The sequence below is a fragment of the Lampetra planeri genome, chromosome 12, assembly GCF_965212315.1.
Source record: "Lampetra planeri chromosome 12, kcLamPlan1.2.h2, whole genome shotgun sequence".
Lineage (NCBI taxonomy): Eukaryota > Metazoa > Chordata > Hyperoartia > Petromyzontiformes > Petromyzontidae > Lampetra > Lampetra planeri.
This window is the reverse complement of record NC_136118.1, coordinates 13,653,714-13,674,089: the sequence shown is the minus strand read 5'-3', so window position 1 is coordinate 13,674,089 and position 20,376 is coordinate 13,653,714. Positions and strand designations below refer to the sequence as shown.

Here is a 20,376-nt window from a genome sequence, read left to right as displayed (position 1 = left end):
ATTAAGAACAGCATTGACTTGGTGTTTACATTTTAATGCAGGTCTATGATTAATGGTATTGATAAACTGCTTTTTAATCCCATGCTTTATGTACAATACAATGCAATCTGAACTAATGGAACATATATATGCCACACTTTTATCGGATTAATATAGCTTTAACGAGGGGGCTCACAATACTGAACAAATTAAATTGAGCACCAGCAAACGCCCCGAAGAACATGGTGATGATTTTTTTTCAGATACGGAGGAATCCCTTCTATTTATCCGGCTGGGTACCACTTTGGCAAGAGTACTCAACTCAAAACCCAAAGGTCACAAGTTCAAATCCTAGTTGCGAATCAACAGGTTCATAAATTGAGTACCACTTTGTGGGAAGTAAACAACATCTAATCCCCTGCGATAAGAACGTGTAATTTCCACCTCTGACTCAGGTGCACCAATGAGATGATCTCCACCCGTCGCTGGTTTGAGCAGGGGCATGCTTTTACTTTTGGTTTTGAACGTCAATTAGCAAAATCATGGCCCCTTCAATGCCCCCAGAAACGAGCAAGGACTCCGCTACCCGTCGCGCAACAGGGGCCAGGTTCAGAGCGAACACTCACGGTGAAGACGACGCGCAGGTTGTTGAGCTTGTTGATGTCTTTGGGCATCCCTTGGCTGCCCCACTGCACCAGGTAATTCTCACTGTCCTCGTGGGAGGGGGGTTGTACAGACAAAAACCGTCATGGCCTCGGTCATGTGCGCTCAAATCCAACCTGCAATCTCTGGCAATTAAGATACTTTAAACTGAGATTGACAGCTGCCATTCGAAACGTACTGCTATTCTCAGGAGGGCTTTCCGTTAGATACATGTATAAACTTAGCAATGTTGAAACCTTTAGTACATCGATAATGTTAAAGTTCATAATCAACGTTTTTGGGATAGATCGCGTTACTTATAAATGTGTCGTAACCCTCCACCACCCGACACGGCTGAATAATATTGGTCGCGAAAGCCTACGTGTTAATGTTAAAGTACTATATAGGTGGTGTATAACGGTTGATTGATATTGGGAAATTACAAGCTCAAATCCCAGACGTGGATCAACATAGCCCATCATTCTTCAAATCTCAATAAGATGAATACCACTTTGTCAAATAAGGACTTGTTTCATGTATTACTCCAAGCCTGCAAAAGTTATTTACAGGGCCTTTGATGATGTGAGCATCTCGCAATTCAAAAATAGCTTTGTCATGGGGTTGTGCTGCGATTCAAGAATGTGTGCTTCACTTCCGCCGTGGTAACGGTGGACCCTTGAGCGGCTGCAATCGATATAAGTTTAAAAAACAACACACTTCACCGCGCCTGACACAAGGCACGTATCGTGAGCATGAGGATGATTTGAAATCGACGAGTCAATGCATTATGACACTCCAACTGCTCAACCTACCCTTCTGTCAACTTCACAGATTGCTCGGCTCATGACTCAAATTCAGCACCCACACACAAAGTAAAACATTTGCATTGACACGGTGTGACGTCTCGTTGATGACGCCGTGAGAAGCCTCACCTGATAAACATCCCCTCCGCGGGGTCGTAGAGGGACATGAACACCTCCGACTCCTCGCCGATCTTGCACACAAAGTTCTTGACGGTCACAAAGAGGCTGTGCGAGTGCATGCCCGCCAGGTTTGCCCGGAACGCGTCCTGATTCTGCGCGAGGTGAGCACGGAGGGGACGGGGAATCAAATGTTACGAGCGTGTTTTGCACGAGCCTAAAACTTTACGATCGGACGCCTATTTGTCCATTTCGCGAAATGTGTGTGTGTTACAAATTGTTTCATTTTATTACCATTATTACGATTGTTTATTTGTTCAAATAGGCAAAAATTATTATTTTCAACCAAGACCAGACATCGGAAGGAGTAGGCAGTATGAATCTTTCCCTGGATCGTAAAGATGCAGCGGTACAATATCAACACGGTTTCTTGTAAAAGCTAGGGACACTAATATAAAAAAATCGGCTATTGTTTAAAGAAAATCCAAGTGTCTCTCGAAGTATCAGTGCTATTGCTAAACATGAGCCATTGCTATAAATTCAACATTCCTATGCTAGTGCCCAATCACATTATGAAAAAAAAACACTAAGTGGTACTCAATTATTTTATTGACCACGAACTGGGACTTGAGACATTGACAGAATCTCTGAGTGAGTGGAGTGTCTGCCTGTGTGCAGTGTTTTCGTACTGTGAGCGAGGCAGTGCTGAGTGTCTGTGTGCGGTGAGTGAGGCAGTGCTGAGTGAGTGAGTGTCTGTGTGCAGTGAGTGACGCAGTGCTGAGTGAGTGAGTGTCTGTGTGCAGTGAGTGAGGCAGTGCTGAGTGTCTGTGTGCGGTGAGTGAGGCAGTGCTGAGTGAGTATCTGCCTGTGTGCAGTGAGTGAGGCAGTGTCTTCGTACTGTGAGCGAGGCAGTGCTGAGTGTCTGTGTGCGGAGAGTGACGCAGTGCTGAGTGAGTGAGTGTCTGTGTGCCGTGAAGGAGGCAGTGCTGAGTGTCTGTGTGCGGTGAGTGAGGCAGTGCTGAGTGAGTGTCTGCCTGTGTGCAGTGAGTAAAGCAGTGTCTTCGTACTGTGAGCGAGGCAGAGCTGAGTGTCTGTGTGCGGAGAGTGACGCAGTGCTGAGTGAGTGAGTGTCTGTGTGCCGTGAAGGAGGCAGTGCTGAGTGAGTGTCTGTGTGCCATGAGTGAGGCAGTGCTGAGTGTCTGTGTGCGGTGAGTGAGGCAGTGCTGAGTGTCTGTGTGCGGAGAGTGACGCAGTGCTGAGTGAGTGAGTGTCTGCGTGCTGTGAGCGAGGCAGTGCTGAGTGAGTGAGTGTCTGTGTGCAGTGAGTGAGGCAGTGCTGAGTGAGTGTCTGCGTGCTGTGAGCGAGGCAGTGCTGAGTGAGTGTCTGTGTGCCGTGAGTGAGGCAGTGCTGAGTGAGTGAGTGTCTGCGTGCTGTGAGCGAGGCAGTGCTGAGTGAGTGAGTGTGTGCCGTGAGTGAGGCAGTGCTGAGTGAGTGAGTGTCTGCGTGCTGTGAGCGAGGCAGTGCTGAGTGAGTGTCTGTGTGCCGTGAGTGAGGCAGTGCTGAGTGAGTGAGTGTCTGCGTGCGGTGAGCGAGGCAGTGCTGAGTGAGTGAGTGTCTGTGTGCTGTGAGCGAGGCAGTGCTGAGTGAGTGAGTGTCTGTGTGCGGTGAGCGAGGCAGTGCTGAGTGAGTGAGTGTCTGTGTGTGCTGTGAGCGAGGCAGTGCTGAGTGAGTGAGTGTCTGCGTGCGGTGAGTGAGGCAGTGCTGAGTGAGTGAGTGTCTGCGTGCGGTGAGTGAGGCAGTGCTGAGTGAGTGAGTGTCTGCGTGCGGTGAGCGAGGCAGTGCTGAGTGAGTGAGTGTCTGCGTGCGGTGAGTGAGGCAGTGCTGAGTGAGTGAGTGTCTGTGTGTGCTGTGAGCGAGGCAGTGCTGAGTGAGTGAGTGTCTGCGTGCGGTGAGTGAGGCAGTGCTGAGTGAGTGAGTGTCTGCGTGCGGTGAGCGAGGCAGTGCTGAGTGAGTGAGTGTCTGCGTGCGGTGAGTGAGGCAGTGCTGAGTGAGTGAGTGTCTGTGTGCTGTGAGCGAGGCAGTGCTGAGTGAGTGAGTGTCTGTGTGCGGTGAGTGAGGCAGTGCTGAGTGAGTGAGTGTCTGTGTGCTGTGAGCGAGGCAGTGCTGAGTGAGTGAGTGTCTGCGTGCGGTGAGTGAGGCAGTGCAGGAGGGGTCCGCACCGATTTCTGCTCCTCCTTGCGGCGGTCGGTGATCTGCTTCGTGGTGCTCTCGTGCGCACGGAACAGGCTGACCGTGCTCGTTTGGTCGGGGTCCAGGATATTTCCATCGTCATCTCGTACCACCAGGTCCAGGCCCAGAATGCTGCACATACAACACGTGTGTGTAAGGTAGCATACACATGCAAATAGTCAGAGGTGCATAGTTGATGCTTTGGTGAACTTTTATGACGACTAAAACGTCCGTCAACATTATTAAGGATTTTCTTTGCTTACTGTCATTTAGAGAAAACATATACCTCAACGGTTTGGCTGACTAACCTTCTTCTGGAAAGAATTGTGGTGATAATAAATTATTATTATTATAACAACATCCTCGTGTGTTATCGTGGGCAGACTTAACCCATCATTGCCCCACCGTCAACCTCAGTACTACTTTGTAGGATCTCCGTGGTTGTCTTTGGTAAACACTGGTCTCTGTCACGGCAATGTGGAGTTTTCAGCACCGAGCCTTAGCCAGGTTGTACTCACGAATGTTGAACGTCTTTCGCTCCGTACATAGCCAACCGTGATAAGCAGAGGTTGTCTTGCTCATAACCCATGAAATACCGAAATCGCGCCTCCGATTAGCATGGTTGGCTGCGTACGGTGCAAAAGAAATTCACCACACATACATCTAACCAACGCAGACTTCTCGGAGAGTCTCCATGCCTGGGCACTACTCTTCTTGTCCACACGGCAGGCACCAGCACAACATTTCTCCTCTTATTTCCTGACAAAGCTCAGCTTTGGAACATCCTTAGCCTTCTTAACCGCATGCAAATCTGGCTCTTCACCTCTTACCCACGGTCAAAAAGCGCATCGCCTCTTACATTGTCCCGTTTCTGTCTGCTTTGTGCTGTACGCAGAGAGGCTCTACTTGCCGGCTAACAGCCAGAGGGTCGTGTGACGTGAATGTGAACCTATTACAGCAGCAGGCTCCGGCACACACGAGGTGATGGTGGTGTAGCCAGGACTCGCACGAGGTACTCATTTGAGGCCGAGTCTACATAGGGGAGGAGGCCCAGGACCGGTTCAGAGAAGCGTTACTGGTATTGGCCGTGAGCGGGAATCCAACTCGGGTCACCGGGTCAGTAGAGCGGGCACCATAAGCCTTTGCCAGCAACGTCCACTTCCTGTCAGCCTGCCCACCTGTTCCCGTAGTCGATCCTGGCCGTCACCTTCTGCTTGAGCTCCTTGAGCTCGTCGAGGGGCAGCGTGCCGGACAGGATCTGCGAGCGCCAGTTTATCAGCTCGTACATCATGTCACCCAGCTGCCTGAACCTCTTGCTGTCATAGTTCTGGGGAAGAAGCGCACGTGCTCGTCAACAAGACGGGTGAAGCGTAGCGACGTCGCAACGGCCATGTCAATGCTTACGGTCGCAATGCAGACGCAACAAAGTGTGAGTGACAAATATGTTGAGTTTTTTTTTTTCATAGCGCAACACGCTAACTGCTACACTACCGCTCCCCACACACAATAACAACAACCGCCATTCGCCACTAAGTGGCGTTAACGTCACCACAGCGCTTGTGCCAGGGTATGTGTATATTAAGGCCACGAGAAGTGTCAAACGTCCGTTCGCAGGAGGTCAAGGGACAGATCCAGGTTCCATGGGTCAACTGACTGAGATGACTGGCCGATGCACCACCTGTGCCTCCTACTGTGTCAACTTGCTCTGTTTTAGCCACCCGGTATTCCGCTCATTCGTGTGAGCGTCGCTCCTCTGCCCTCCGTTGTTGCTGGAGGGCGACTGCCTCCAATTGCCCAGTAGCATCCTTTACGAGCCCCCTCCACAGAGGCCGATCTTGACACCGCTGGTACCAGTCATTGGCAAGCCCGTGTCGCGCCTGTTTAGCCCCTTCTATCCAGCCGAACAAAAGCTGTTTAGGCATGCGGTGGCTGGGTATGCGGGCTACATGACCCAGCCAACGCAGCCTTGCCTGCCGGAGCTCACCGAAGGGACTTTGCCCAGATCTTTCAAGGATTTGTGAGCTCCTCACACAATCCAGCCTGGATAAACCCAGGATGGATCGAAGGCAGGCCAGCCTAAATGTTTCTAACCAGCACAGATTTTCCATTAGGGGGGTCCACGTTTCGCAAGCATAGAGAAAGGAGGGCATGACCGTGGCCGACAAGACCCGAAGCTTCGTGTAGAGCGACAGACCAGGTAGCTTCCACACAACATTACGCAGCCAATGAAAACTCTCCAGGTATAGAAAACTAAGGTGTCTTATGCGAGTAATGAGATCTGTGCAATCCATCAAGCGAGCATCGAAAGTTCTAAATTGCTGGCAGAAACCGTCAGAGAGCCTGGTTCTCTGATGCTGAGGAAAAGGACCTCACTCAATTGAAGCCATTCATCAGCCCAAGGGCACTGCCAGAGTAAGGTGGGCTGACAGGGATAGGGGTGGTTAAAACACGATTTAAACTATTTTTTATTGTACCAGGTAATTCCTACTGGGCTATATAGGTATTTTTTCAGAAGCGACCTGGGCACAAATGATAGCTCAGCTTATCATATGGAAATTTATAGCAGCCAATTACTCTAAACCCGTGATTCTAAATGTGGATGAAAAAACCGGAGGACCCGGAGAAAAATCCACGCGACCACAGGTAGAGAGACAAGCAAACTCCAAATATACAGCAGCAGGCGTCAGGGTCGGGATCGAACCCACGACCTCCTTGATACCAGGCGAGGTAGTTAACATCTCGGCACCGTGACGCCCCTAAAAGTCAGAGATGGGGCAAGTGTTTGTGCCGCAACGGGCGCTCACCACGTAGAGATGGCGCCACGTGACGGCCCACTCCCGCAGCGTGGTGGTCACCTCCTGCACAAGCGGCGACTCCGTGGGTCCTGGCGCCACCACCTCCGTGCTCCTAGCGAGAAGACGTGCACCGACAGTGACGTCAGCACCACTCAATGCTTGTTTGGGCAAGGCACACTTTGACTTTGGCAAAACTGTCACGTTAAATTTTTATTAGGTATTTTTACTTTACAATTTCTAAAGAAAGAGCTGTTATAAGTAATAATAATTGTAGAAGAACTGTAGCAGAATATAATGGTAGGTTTTTACCCTTTTAACTGGTACAAAACTGACACCTTTATTCAAGGCATCATGTTTGCAATGACCACAACACAAGTAGTCAATAAAGCAAACAAAAAGAAGCAACTCTGATAAGGATAATAATATGCACTGTCCTTGAAGTTGATTGGCCCACACCCGAGACGGCTTTCTTTAGAGCCTAGTCCCTATTGGTGTAGGGCCAGATGACACCAGAAGCCGTACAACTCAAAAACAGTGCAATATCAGAGTATTGAGAGTTCTGGGAAAACATTTACACTATGAGATCTCTTTTACCAGTGGCAAAATATAATGGTAGGTTTTTACCCTTTTAACTGGTACAAAACTGACACCTTTATTCAAGGCATCATGTTTGCAATAACCACAACACAAGTAGTCAATAAAGCAAACAAAAAGAAGCAACTCTGATAAGGATAATAATATGCACTGTCCTTGAAGTTGATTGGCCCACACCCGAGACGGCTTTCTTTAGAGCCTAGTCCCTATTGGTGTAGGGCCAGATGACACCAGAAGGCGTACAACTCAAAAACAGTGCAATATCAGAGTATTGAGAGTTCGGGGTAAACATTTACACTATGAGATCTCTTTTACCAGTGGCAAAATATAATGATGCCTTGAATAAAGGTGTCAGTTTTGTACCAGTTAAAAGGGTAAAAACCTACCATTATATTTTGCCACTGGTAAAAGAGATCTCATCGTGTAAATGTTTACCCCGAACTCTCAATACTCTGATATTGCACTGTTTTTGAGTTGTACGCCTTCTGGTGTCATCTGGCCCTACACCAATAGAGACTAGGCTCTAAAGAAAGCCGTCTCGGGTGTGGGCCAATCAACTTCAAGGACAGTGCATATTATTATCCTTATCAGAGTTGCTTCTTTTTGTTTGCTTTATTGACTACTTGTGTTGTGGTCATTGCAAACATGATGCCTTGAATAAAGGTGTCAGTTTTGTACCAGTTAAAAGGGTAAAAACCTACCATTATATTTTGCCACTGGTAAAATAGATCTCATAGTGTAACTGTAGCAGAGTTCAACTGCACTGATAACTCCTCAGAAATCAGAAACCAGCACGGAGATTCCATGTTCAGGAGCTTAACTGTTAAAAATTCACAGCGCAATTACTTTACCCAGCTAAGGCCTAACAATGAGGATGTGTTGCTGATACAATGTGTGCCCTCTACTGGGCTCGCATGGCGCTGTGTGTATTCCCATAATGCTGTACTTCCCAAGTGCTTTTCACGACAGCTCTATAACATACGGTCATGGAAAGGGCATGAACACAATAATGCGAGCTTACCCCTTTTTGTCAAACAGTGCATTCTTGATATGAATGTAGGCGGATGGGAAGATACCCTGTGGAAATCAGAGAGTTAAGCCAATCATCAAATAACAAAGAACACAAAATCGAATATTCAGATTTCAATGTTAAAGCACAGAAAGTCAAAACCACTCTGTGGACCTGCAATCGCAGCTCTGATATTACGTAACCCTGATTATTAATTATTCCTCTGCGTTTGACAAAAGGAATACTCACTTTTTGGCCCACGCAACCGTGGATATTATTTTTATAGACTAGCCCCTGTCATGGGAATGCGGAGTTTCCAATGTGGGCTCAACATCACCAACGGAGATGAATAATGATCCATTGTCAGCAATCAACTCAGGCTTTTCTCAGCAATATTATTATCTTGTAACAATTGCACTATTTTTCCAGTAACAAGTAATTTAGCCAGCAAGAAATTAACATGCATCACCGTTAGAATGAACGTGGTAAATAATTGAGAATTATATTGCAACTTTACCTTCCGAGCCTTGTTCTTGATTGTGTAGCCCCGAAACCATCCTGCAACCGTGGGGAGATAAAACATTGCATATCAACGCACCTGAAAATAGATTTACATCTGTAAAAGTGAATATAATTGCATCATCAAGAGCAGGCCTATAATGTGCACATGTGTATGTGTATGTAGCACAATGATTAACAAGAATGATTAACAATCCCAATGAAAAGTCCTTTCAACTCCTTGCCACGGATACAATCAGTGGCAAGTGGTATGAGCCGACCCTGCGACGTGCACTAGGTCAACTCAGCCTCAAGAGGGTATAAACATCAGCATCACAAGACAGAGATGGCTCGCTCTGGCACTGCCGGCTCTCTGGCTGTGTCCCATGTCAGATTAATAACGGGTGCCTGCAAGTAACACTTGGCCCAACAGTGTGTTAAGGCTATACGGGAGATATTTGCCATTGTTGTTTGTCTGGTTGCGCTAGTATAAAGAAGCAATACTGTGGAAAGTGCTTTGCGGTACGATAAAGAACCCAAGTTCAATTCCTAGCGATGATGCATAACAGCAGTTGCTGCGTTAAGTAAAAAAGAAATAAATAAAGCTATACAAATTCGTCATTAACACTTTGGCCTTAAAATGTAACTCATGCAATAGGCGACGTTTCAGGAAATGGCCCTTCTTGGTAGCACATTAGGAGAGGTCAGAGAAATCGAGTGAACGAGTGTTGCAGACTGCACATAACAACTTTGGGGCCTGATGAGAATTACATTTCAAACGTTTTCGCTCAAAACCAGTTTTTAAAAAAGGAATATGGAGTTACTTAATAAGTAATTAATGGACAAACCCTTGAGTATTTATAAAGTATTAAGAAATACAAAAATAATGTAAAATTGTAAAAAGAAAACGCGCTGGCACAATGCATTGTGGGCAATATATATTAGTTTAAGGGCACAGTGGTAATTGACGACTGTGCGGAGGTTTTTGGTTTTAACTGTGCTTATGCACCCCATGCCAACGCAACATTACCGAACACGCCGTTAAATCCACCTTGTAGTGCCACGTTTATCCACTGGGGGTCACCACTACGCCTCGTGAGAGCTCTGTGCAACAGCGTAATGTGGATGTATGAAAATTCGCGGCACTCAGTATTTGTATAAACGCATGATTTCGTCAAGTTCAAGATTTACGCATGTTGAAAAGGCATTGGGCTATTTGAGAGATGTGCCACACGTTGACAGCACGTGTGCATGTGCACCGTACGCATGCGTTGCGTTTATATTGTGTGCAGAAGCATGATTAGCGCGGTTGGATACATACGGTGGGAAATAAATTCAACATAAATACAGCGAAGTGCGTAGAAAAACATACTTGTGTGCCAGAGAAGAAAGTATATTTATGGTAGGCATGTGTGTATATTGAACTTCTTTCGCACCATACCAAGCCAACCGTGCTACGTCTGTGTTGTGTTTTAACCGAAGCTTATGTACGTGTGGTGTGTGTGCATTGTGTGTACATGGCAGAAGCATGTGTGTGTGTATAAAAGCAAGCACGTGTTTGAAGAGAAGCATGTGTATGCGTAGAGAAGTATTATTAGTTAGTGTGCAAGGTGCGTGTGTAAAGAAGTGTGTGGTAATGTGGAGTGCAGTGGTGAGCGCACTGCACTACGAACCCAGTGACCCAAGTTTAATTCTCGCTCAGTGACGAACATCTGAACTAGTCCTGCACCTCCCCGAGGTCGACCTGGTGCTGTGTGTAAACATCATCACTAGGGAGACAAAGGCGGCCGGGGGCGTGGTGCCCCCTGCACTACCTCCTCGTGCGCTGTGCCAGCCTTCGTAGGTGCTCGCTAAGGGCACTTGCCCCAACAGCCTGTGAAGGCTGCAGGGGGATCTTTGCCTTTGTGGCAGCGCGGTGTGTGCCTCACCGTCACAGCTCTCCAGGATGTGCACCACGTCGCCGATCTGCAGAGGCAGCTGGTGCTCGGTGTTCGCAGACAAGTTGAATATGGCTACACGGCACACACGGCACACACGGCACACACGGGGACACACGGGGACACACGGGGACACGGTTAAACGAGAGGAGACACAGTGGGGCACGTGCACACGCAAACGCAGAAGTACGCACAGGGAAACGCAAAGCAATGCTATAAACGCACACCGTTGTGAACGCGGACAGGCACACCACACCATAAAGATGCAGTGGATCGTACATAAACACACCAGATGACATGAACGGATATAGAGACACACATGTACAAGCAGGCACATATGAAGTCACACGTACTGACGTACGATTAAAATAATTACATTATAGATATAATAGATGAACACAAAATAAGACGAAGACACACTCATAAAATACACAATAAGACAGACATTTACACGAGAATGCATTCGGACAAATTTAAAAATGCCATACAAACACAAGTGGCAAACATACGTGCACACAAAGCAACGTAAACACATGCAATGACACGTGTATTCACTATTTATTAATCATTTATTCAAATTCATCATTTATGTATGATGCATATTGCACACACAGAATCATCCAACAATGACCCCGGTATCGTGCTGAAAGGGGAAATCCAAAAACACTCTGACCACTTACACCACACGTCAAAATAATCACACGTACAATTGAAGGATCGTAATGAAAGGACTGCCGCTGGAAACTTTTCAAACGCGTGGCATTTTAGGTGAAGCATCAACAATCCCCAACACTGTTACGGTGGGAGGAAAGGGGGGGGCTTAGGGGAGTGGTGGGGCAGGGCAGCAGTACATCGTTTGCTCAAGTACAACGCAGCGCACCAAGCCATGCATTAATTACGAGGGCTTTGTACGGCGCACAGGATGCAATGTATAGCAAGGTAATGGACATGCTACGTTCTCAAAACAGTGGCATCAACCCAAAGGGGCCGTCGACAAATGACATCACGCGATTTTGGACGATTGTTGACCCCACCCCTCGTCAGACCCCCCCTCAAATATGACGTCACAAAGCTCTGCCCGCCCACCCCAAACCATATTTCCATTTTGAAAATAAAACATGCTTCAAATCGCTTTAAACTATTTTGATTGTAGTGCGTATTTAATGTGGCGCTGCACTCTGATGTTGTAGGAGTGTTGATATAATAATTTGTGTTGTTATAACAATTCTATATTTATTTAAAGTTGCGCATTTTGATGCGACGTCACATTTCTCAAACACCCCCCCCCCTCGTCACACATCGTCACAAATGTCTGACCCCCCCCCCCAGGTGCGTGACGTCATTTATGGACGGCCCCTTAAGCAGCCTGCTGGTGGCAAGTGCCGTGATCGAACAATTGAACCCAACACGTGGGAGTCACGTGATCAGCACCCAGGCCGGCTGCCTCGGTCACCGCAGCGTTCATGTTGACACAGGACGCCAGGCAAAGAGTGAACGCTGGGGCAGGGGGGATGCCCAGGGTAGGTTCGGATACCAATTGCTATCGATGCTGTCCATGACCAGAAGTGGCACGTGGGTAGCGGGGATCGCGTCACGCTGTGTGCACGAACCACGACCTCACTGCCCCGCGTGACGTTGTTCAAATTGAGGCGCACGGCTACCAGCAACGTAACGGGAAGAGACACACACACACGAACACACACACACACGCGCTCAGGGGCACAGAGTTGGCTACACACCCCGGCTTAAATGGGAAAAGCAGCACTGGCCAGGCCTCCACAGCGGTCCCATCAGGTGAGGCTTGGAGCTTTCACGTCAGAGCCCAGGGAAGTCATTAATAACATAATTAATGTAAGGTGTGAATAAGCATCGACTATGCTGCGCATCGACTTGCTGCCAACTCTTGAGTCGGCATTTCTAAACTTCTTGCTGAAATTCAAGGGCATTAAGGCTAAGCTCCAGCAAGTCAACGGTGTTGTCAGCTAAGAGCGAGCAAAAGCTTTTAAGGAGCCACACGTGTCACCGTGGAAATGCGTCAAGTGTGGCGGCACACGCCTGAAACGTAACTACTCTGGTGTGGGGTGCGTGGGTCAAACAGAGATGGGAACCAATATGAGACTGGACCCTCCAACCTGGAGACACCACAGTGCGAGCGGGTATAGCAAGTAGATTGCTAAAGGTTACCTTATTATAATCTAACGATGGTAATTCTAGTTCCAACGAGACCACATACATGATTGAAATAAGATACATTAGGGGCCGTCCATAAATGACGTCACGCGATTTTGGACGATTTTTGGACGATTTTTGACCCCCCCCCCCTCGTCACACGGCATCACAAAAAGTCAGACCCCCCTCAAATTACGTCACAAAGCTCTGCCCCCCACACCCCAAACCATATTTCCATTTTGAAAATAAAACATGCTTCAAATCGCTTTAAACTATTGTCATTGTAGTGCGTATTTAATGTGGCGCTGCACTCTGATGTTGTAGGAGTGTTGTTATAACAATTAGTGTTGTTATAACAATTCTATATTTATTTAAAGTTGCGAATTTTGCTGTGACGTCACATTTCTCAAACCACCCCCCCCTCGTCACACATCGTCACAAATGTCTGACCCCCCCCCCCCCCCCCTTAGGTGCGTAACGTCATTTATGGACGGAGTCTTATTATATTTTTTTTTATTTGTTATCACTCGGTCATATCAGAAGGAGAGGCTTGCACAATGACATAAATTTTCCGATCTCATCGAGAATAGTGACGATAGTCGCATGCATCGGTGTACGGCACCGTTATGAGCTTCCTCCATTAAACTGACAAAGCTGCCGGGTCGTTGCATTTCATCTCGAAGGGCACGTGCCGTCGCTTCTGCCAAGCCTCTGCCAAGCCTCTGCGCAAGCGACCGAGGCCGCAGGAACTTCACCGTCCTCGGCAGCACCTCCCAGCGGACTGCCGCCACTGCCAAGCCGCCCACAGCAAAAGGAAGCGCCGCTGGAGAAGGGCAGAGGCCCCCACCCCCACCCCCCCCAGCAAAATCAATGAACGCAAACAAAAGCCGCATTTATTTTCGTGCCTTGTTTACTTCTTTGGACTCCCCGATGCCGCAGCGGGGGGCTCGGTATTTCATGTTTAAACAACGCCCATTCACAAGCGGCCTTATTCAGAGGCAGCCTGACATAGCGGTCAGAACGGCGCGTGTCTCTCGGAGCAGCGGCGAGCGAAGAAGCGTCTCTCCGCTCTAACGGGCACAGTGCGGTGCTCATCTCCACTGGTGGCCGGGTGCCGACAGCGGCCCATCCACATTCCCAGTCATGGAAGTTGGTCTTCCCACCGTCTTTCTTATGGTGTTCCGCAAGCAAAGACCTCCAATTAGCACGGTTGTCTACGTAAGGAGCGAAAGAAGTTAAACATACATACACACACAAAAAAATACAAAGATCCCCCGTATAGCCTTGAACAGACTGTTGAGGCAAGTGTATTTAGTAAGCACCTACGAAGGCCGGCACGGCAAACGAGGCCAGCACCATGCCTGGACGCCTTTGTCTCCCTAGTTGCAAAGTTTACACACTGCACCATGTACTCATTTGAGGCCGAGTCGACCTAGGGGAGGCCCAGGACCAGTTCAGATAATCGTCACTGGTGTTACTCCGCGAGCGGGAATCGAACCGGTGTCTCCAGGTTCGTAGCGCAGCGTGCCAACTGCTACACTACCGCTCCGCACAAGACATAGACACGCATACATACAAAGCCACATACATACACATGCGTAAATATCCAAGTAACTCAATGACTTGACCACCACCACTTGAACCTATGAGCCGGCGAGAGGGCCGGCCCTCAACAATGTAGACCGGCTGTTTGTTCGGCAGCTCCACAGTGCCGTGTGGGGGGGGGGGCACACAAACTCAGGTGGTGCAACATCAGGGTGGGAAAATGCCCACACAGCCAGGCACCGGCGCACAATGCACGGAATCCGAGAGAATCAGGGGCAATGCTGACCACAGATAAAGATTTAAAACTCACAATCTTCCCTTCTGAGAGAGTCAAACGCTCTTACCCGGAGTGCTACCGGCCAGAAAAAAATATGCTCCTCTTTCACAAATAAAAAAATGCCACCCCATATTCCACCTTTCCATGCTGCTCGTCAAACAGGCTCTCATTCCCGTGCGGGCCCCCTTTTGGCACGTGCAGTCCAGCTGTGGTTTTCACAATGCGAATGCAGCCCGACTTTCTCAGAGATGCGAGTAATGCTTGATTCATCGTCTCCGTCTGTGCGCAAATGTTACGTCAGGACGATGGGAGTTTTCATAAACCAAACATGATATCGGCAAACTGTTATCTTGCTCTATGTGCCTCCCTTACGAGTCAAACATTCTCAAGGGAGAAATGAGCCCAAGCCTTGTTGCTGGCAAGCGAGTGAGCGAGCTGGCCGAGTGATGAGCGGACTATGGAGACCCGATAGGCCGGCCCGGCGTACACTGCACAGTATCTGACTGGCACAGAGGAGCGGAGCGGAGCACTGCGTACAGAACGAGGGTGTGGACGCACGATCTGAGCAGCGGAGTGCTGCAATCGAGGCTACAATGAGGCCAGGTTTATGCCTGCATACTGATTGCGAGGTGCAGGCAGGATTTGCGCGTAGCTTTCAACAGACTGTTGGGGTGAATGCTGTTAACGAGCACCTATTCAGGCTGGCACGGAACACGAGGGGAGGGGAGCGGCCAGCACTACGCCCGGCCGCCTTTGTCTCCCTAGTGCATATTTACACCTTCCTGGGTACTCATTTGAGGCCGAATGGACCTAGAGGAGATCCAGGATCGGTTGAGGCGACCGTCACTGGTGTTGGCCCCACAAGAACAAACGCACGCATACATGCACGCACGCACACACATACATACACACAGACACACGGGTGCCCAGTAGCACGCCTGCTCTATTGACACATCCGTCCGAAGTTCCCGAACAACGCTTTTTGCAGCTGGCCGCCAAGATCATTAAATCGTGTTTTGCACGCGGGGGGCAGCCGGGCAGCGTGGTGAGGGGAAGGCAGAGACGAGGTGAGCACGGGGGAGTGGGGCTGGCTGCAAGTGAGTGGCGAAGGGCCGAGTGGTGAAGGTTGTCCCCGATAATCCACAAAGCGCACGAGGCCAAGTATCCCTGATCATCATAACTGGATAGGTGGTGCTGTTGTTGGACCTCCTAACTCGCAATTGCAATGTTGAGCGTCCGAATCCCGGTCGGAGTTGACATCCAATCACGTCGTAGGAAGTGAATAAAATTAAGACCACATTGTGGAAAGTCATCATGGGGTTGTCCTATGGAGATACCGGCTCTTGTCATGAGAATGTGGAGATTATACCACTGGCTCATGGCAACAAGTGGCCATGGGAGCCACACCGTTGCTTGCTTGAAACAATGTGAACATTTATTTGTCGAGGAAAACCCAGTTCAGTCCGAAGCCTCTACTTCGGAAGAGCCCTTGATCCCTTTCTTATTTGATTACGACGACGACGTGTGGAAGTAACACAAAGAGCCATCGTCTCATCGTTCAAATAAGTCCAAGGAGGAAAGGAGCAACACAATCGGTGGTCCTGCCACCTGTGGTGTCATGAATTCCACAGTCCTATGGCACAGGCTTAGTGTTTACGCAGAACCGCTGCAGTCTCTTCCAAAAGCTACAAATACCCAGCAACCAAACACGATGACGCACAACTCGGGATTTTGAAATTCAACCGGACCAGTCAATCGCTCACATGCCTGCGGAGTTTTCACGCCCTGGAAAACCATAACCGGCTGTCCACCAACAAAACCTGCCTGTGCACATCAAGCAATGTGGCTCACAAGTAAGCCACGTGTGCTTGCACAGGTTACACACAAGGCCTTCAGGAATGTCGTATAAATAACTCTGAACATTTTGGACATTACTGCCTTTTTATAGAAAATAAACAGCCCCAACAACAGCTATATGTTGAAATTACCAATATGTGCACGTTTTGATTTTGCAGATTTTTTTAAATTATGTTATTTTATATTATTTTTCAGCAATAATACTGAGGATTGCATGGTAATCCCAAGTGTCACCCTATTCACACAATCAATCTGGGGTAACTTCTTTCCATTGGCATCCTCAAGCCAAGCCGGTGATGGCAATTCCACATTGCCAAAGCGGGGCCAAATTACTCACTGGATGACCACCGTACACCCGTCGAACCTAAAGATTTAATAGGGTAACCCCAAAGTGAGACTTGCTATCTCAACCTTCCAACTCTTGAATGTAGTTGCACTCTACCCAACCGTGCCACCAAGCCGTATCCAGGTTTAAACATCATATACCCTGACGTCATTTTGCTTATTCTATTTGACATACCGATATAGTGCATACAACTGATAAATGACACGTGGTAAAATACTCTTGTTTGTGAGACGAGACGAACTGGGCTTCGACAGTGAAAGATCATCAACAAGATAAAAAAAAGTGATGCACGACTGCTCCCTGCTCTCGTTAGACACCCACGATAATGAGCACGGTGGGCTACGTACGGTGGAAAAGAAATTCTATGTACATACATATTCCTGACGAGATACACCATGCCATGAGCGACATCCGTAAAGATTAACTTTTCTCCAGTCCCACCATGTTACACGACTCGCAGTGTTTGCAGCGCAGCCTCTATTGTGCACAGATGAGGCTTTAATGCTCTGTTTAACACGTAGGCTTTCGCGACCGATATTATCCGAAAGAGGTTTTTGGGTTAGATTGCGTAAATGATAACACACTACTTTATCTACTTTGATACTCGACTTGATCGCCATTTATAAATATATGCAAGTCTTGGAATTTTTCAGGAAAGCCTCACCACTGAGTCTCCAGACACTTTTTCAGGAGGGTTGCGCACATTGGGATGTTTGGACCTAAAACCTTGTTTAAGTGTTTTGCATGCGGAAAGGAAATCACAGTGCCAGGGGGAAACCCAGGCACACGAAGCAAAAATGGTCACGCGGTCCACACGGACAATTAAGTTCGAAAACCCACTTTCTGTACTGCCATCCCGTTGCCACCTCACAGCCACGCCAGTGTGAAAGTCTCACGACGGCGACACAATATGCATAATCCAACCCACCTCATCTGCAATGCGCTGCATGCGTGCGCCACCGTGCCCGGCATTTGCAAAAGCTTTTATTGGACAGCTTCTCCACGTTATAACTCTGGGTTTGCATCCGCATGCCGTGAAGCAAGGTAAATGCGTGACACAAGCATGGCACCCTCCGGCATGCGAGAACGAAAGCAGGATAAACTATTTTACAGAGGGCGCGCTTATCTGCTGCCCCGATTGTTTATGTGCCATTACCGCATGCGTGGCGGCTTTGTTTATGGAACCGTACTTTCGGAACCCGATGAAATCCCCACTGTAAACACCACGGGCACTGGAAAACTCCTCCGTGCCTTGCTGCTAACGTGTTTTTAAATGTTTTTAAATGTCAAGGTGCACTGAGAGACTCACGGTCAACAGGCTCGGTTCTCACGGCAGCTTATACGTTTAATTCCATGGGACCGCGGGGAATCACGACGACTAAAGGGCAAACAGCCGCTGTTGCGGTCTGATAAAAGACCCTGTATGTATGCATGAACTTATTTCGCACCGTACGTAGCCAACAGTGCTAATCACATGCAAGAGTAGGCTACCGTGTGCCCATTTCTCTCTCAAAACAACAACAACCCCCGTGTAATATTCCCGAGGTACCGCCATAAGGATCAAATGTGCTTTTATAATGTATGCGACGAATATCGAAACAACAAAATCAAAGCAATTTACATGGTAGGTGGAGGTGAAGGCCGAGGCGACGGATACGAGAAAGGACGGATGATGCTGTCAGCGAAGTGAGAATGGCTTGAGGCGACGCTAATCGAGTCGCGGTGTATATGATCAAGTGTCGCTGTATTTGCGGTATAATGTAAAAGGGGGAGACATAAATCGGAGTATCGCTGTACATACGTGGTCGATGGTAAAAACAAAAAATTCCCGAACGCACCTTGCTCACATGATTGCTCGTCCTCTACATGTGAACGTTTCAAATCTATAAATCTGCCAGGTGGCACTGTCATTACGGCAATGGGTCTACAATCACCAAGTTGCAAGTTCCAATCCCAGTTGGGACGACGGCTCGGCTGGTTTTAATGAGCCTCTGGGCTCATTAAAACGAATACAGCACCACGTGACGAGTCCACTGGGGGTTGTCCTTCGAAGACTCTGGCCCCTGCCATGGGAATTGCGAATTTCCACCATGAGCTCAAGGCCACCAATAAACAGGAACGCCGTCCAATTTTTGACCAAAGAAATGCTTTTACGCTGCTTGTCCGAGTTACGGAGACAAGTAGATGTACTGGATTAGGTTGAATATAAACGCACTACTGCACTGACCGAGCCTCAAGGAAGGTTGCACTAACAGTTGTATGCTGTCAGTCCCGCTAGCTGCGTGTTTCTGCACCAGTGTAAATTACATTCCTTCGTCAACCACTGGAATTACATTATGTAAACCTTTAAGGAACGCTGATGGGGCAATTTGCCTAACAGCTCAGGTCCTCCGCACATCTGCGACGTTGAAATTAAACTTTGTTTTGATTTTGTTGGCATTTTCTCTGCCAGGCCCTCATCGAGTGGCTGTTCAGCATAATTAAGTAATTGTTCAGAGCCGAGCGGTTTTTGATGTAACTGCGTGCATCCTATAGGACTGCAAAAAGGCAAAAAGAGTGAACAGTAATCTTGCTTGCACCCTAAACCTGGCACTAATCCAGACGCAACTGCAAGCCTCCGTGTTCAAGACTTTGAGTTGTCACACTCGATGACGTCGAATAAAAATCCTGCCAAAGTTGTGAGACACTTTGGAAGGCACAGAAAAAAGGCTTTTAAACTAAGAGCCCATAATGCATCTGTCAAGAAATCCATGCTCGGGTGAAAGATAATCGTGCTACTTATTCCACGTTTTTATTTATAGCCTGCACTGTGAATATATAACCGACCTAGAAAACAGCTCAGTTTTGCAAAAAAATATATATCCGTACATTCTCCTCATTTTAACACTCATCTTAATCTTCTAAGGAATTAACAAAATGTGAGAAGATGTTCATCCGCTTGGCTGGCACCGTCATTGGAGCGCGTGACTCGCAGTATGAGGCTACGAGTTAAAGCCCCAGTCGGGGCTAGCACCAGTCCGTTGTCCGTCAAGAGGCCAATTAAATGAGCAACACTTCGTGGGCAAGCTGACAATGCACACAGCCTGTGAAGATACTTGCCCCCAGCATGGGAACGTGGAATTTCCACCACTGGCTCAAAGCCTCCCCGTCGAGATTGAGCATTAGAACAATGCTCCAATGAAAATGGGAAGCAGGATGACTTTGTTGAGAATGATTAATTGTGCTTGCTAACTAACCATGGTGTAGGTGTTTATTGGTATGTTGTTTAAAATCATAGTGACTTACTAAATATAACAATTTAACTGAACTTAGGCACTGTATCGGAGAGATAAACACATTCACAATCCCAAAGGCTGGTTAAGTGCTACTTCCATGACAAATGGAATTCTTGGTTATCGAGAAATGGGTCACATACCTTGAAAGTTAGTTCAGGGAATAATTACAGCTTACATTGCAGTTTCCTCTCTAAAAGCAACTATGTAATTACAAAAAGGCATCTGTGTGGTGTCCCGGGTAGCTGAGGAGGCTCGCGATGGCAATGTCAGCAGTGAGTGAGTTAACACTGCCAACATCTTGGAT

The 20,376-nt window shown here is 47.9% G+C and overlaps 1 protein-coding gene across 2 annotated transcripts in view; it reads right to left on the bottom strand.

Moving 5' to 3' along the window:
- Window positions 1-20,376, bottom strand: part of LOC144721730 (dedicator of cytokinesis protein 1-like) — a 311,613-nt gene that overhangs the window by 271,972 nt on the left and 19,265 nt on the right. For both annotated transcript variants that reach the window (XM_078599607.1, XM_078599608.1), the window contains exons 2-9: window positions 10,595-10,678; window positions 8,686-8,726; window positions 8,181-8,236; window positions 6,575-6,677; window positions 4,949-5,097; window positions 3,761-3,902; window positions 1,554-1,696; window positions 606-687 (exon numbers count right to left, since the gene is read on the bottom strand). In XM_078599607.1, coding sequence (XP_078455733.1) covers window positions 606-687; window positions 1,554-1,696; window positions 3,761-3,902; window positions 4,949-5,097; window positions 6,575-6,677; window positions 8,181-8,236; window positions 8,686-8,726; window positions 10,595-10,678 — 800 coding nt within the window. The remainder of the gene's footprint in view (window positions 1-605; window positions 688-1,553; window positions 1,697-3,760; window positions 3,903-4,948; window positions 5,098-6,574; window positions 6,678-8,180; window positions 8,237-8,685; window positions 8,727-10,594; window positions 10,679-20,376) is intronic.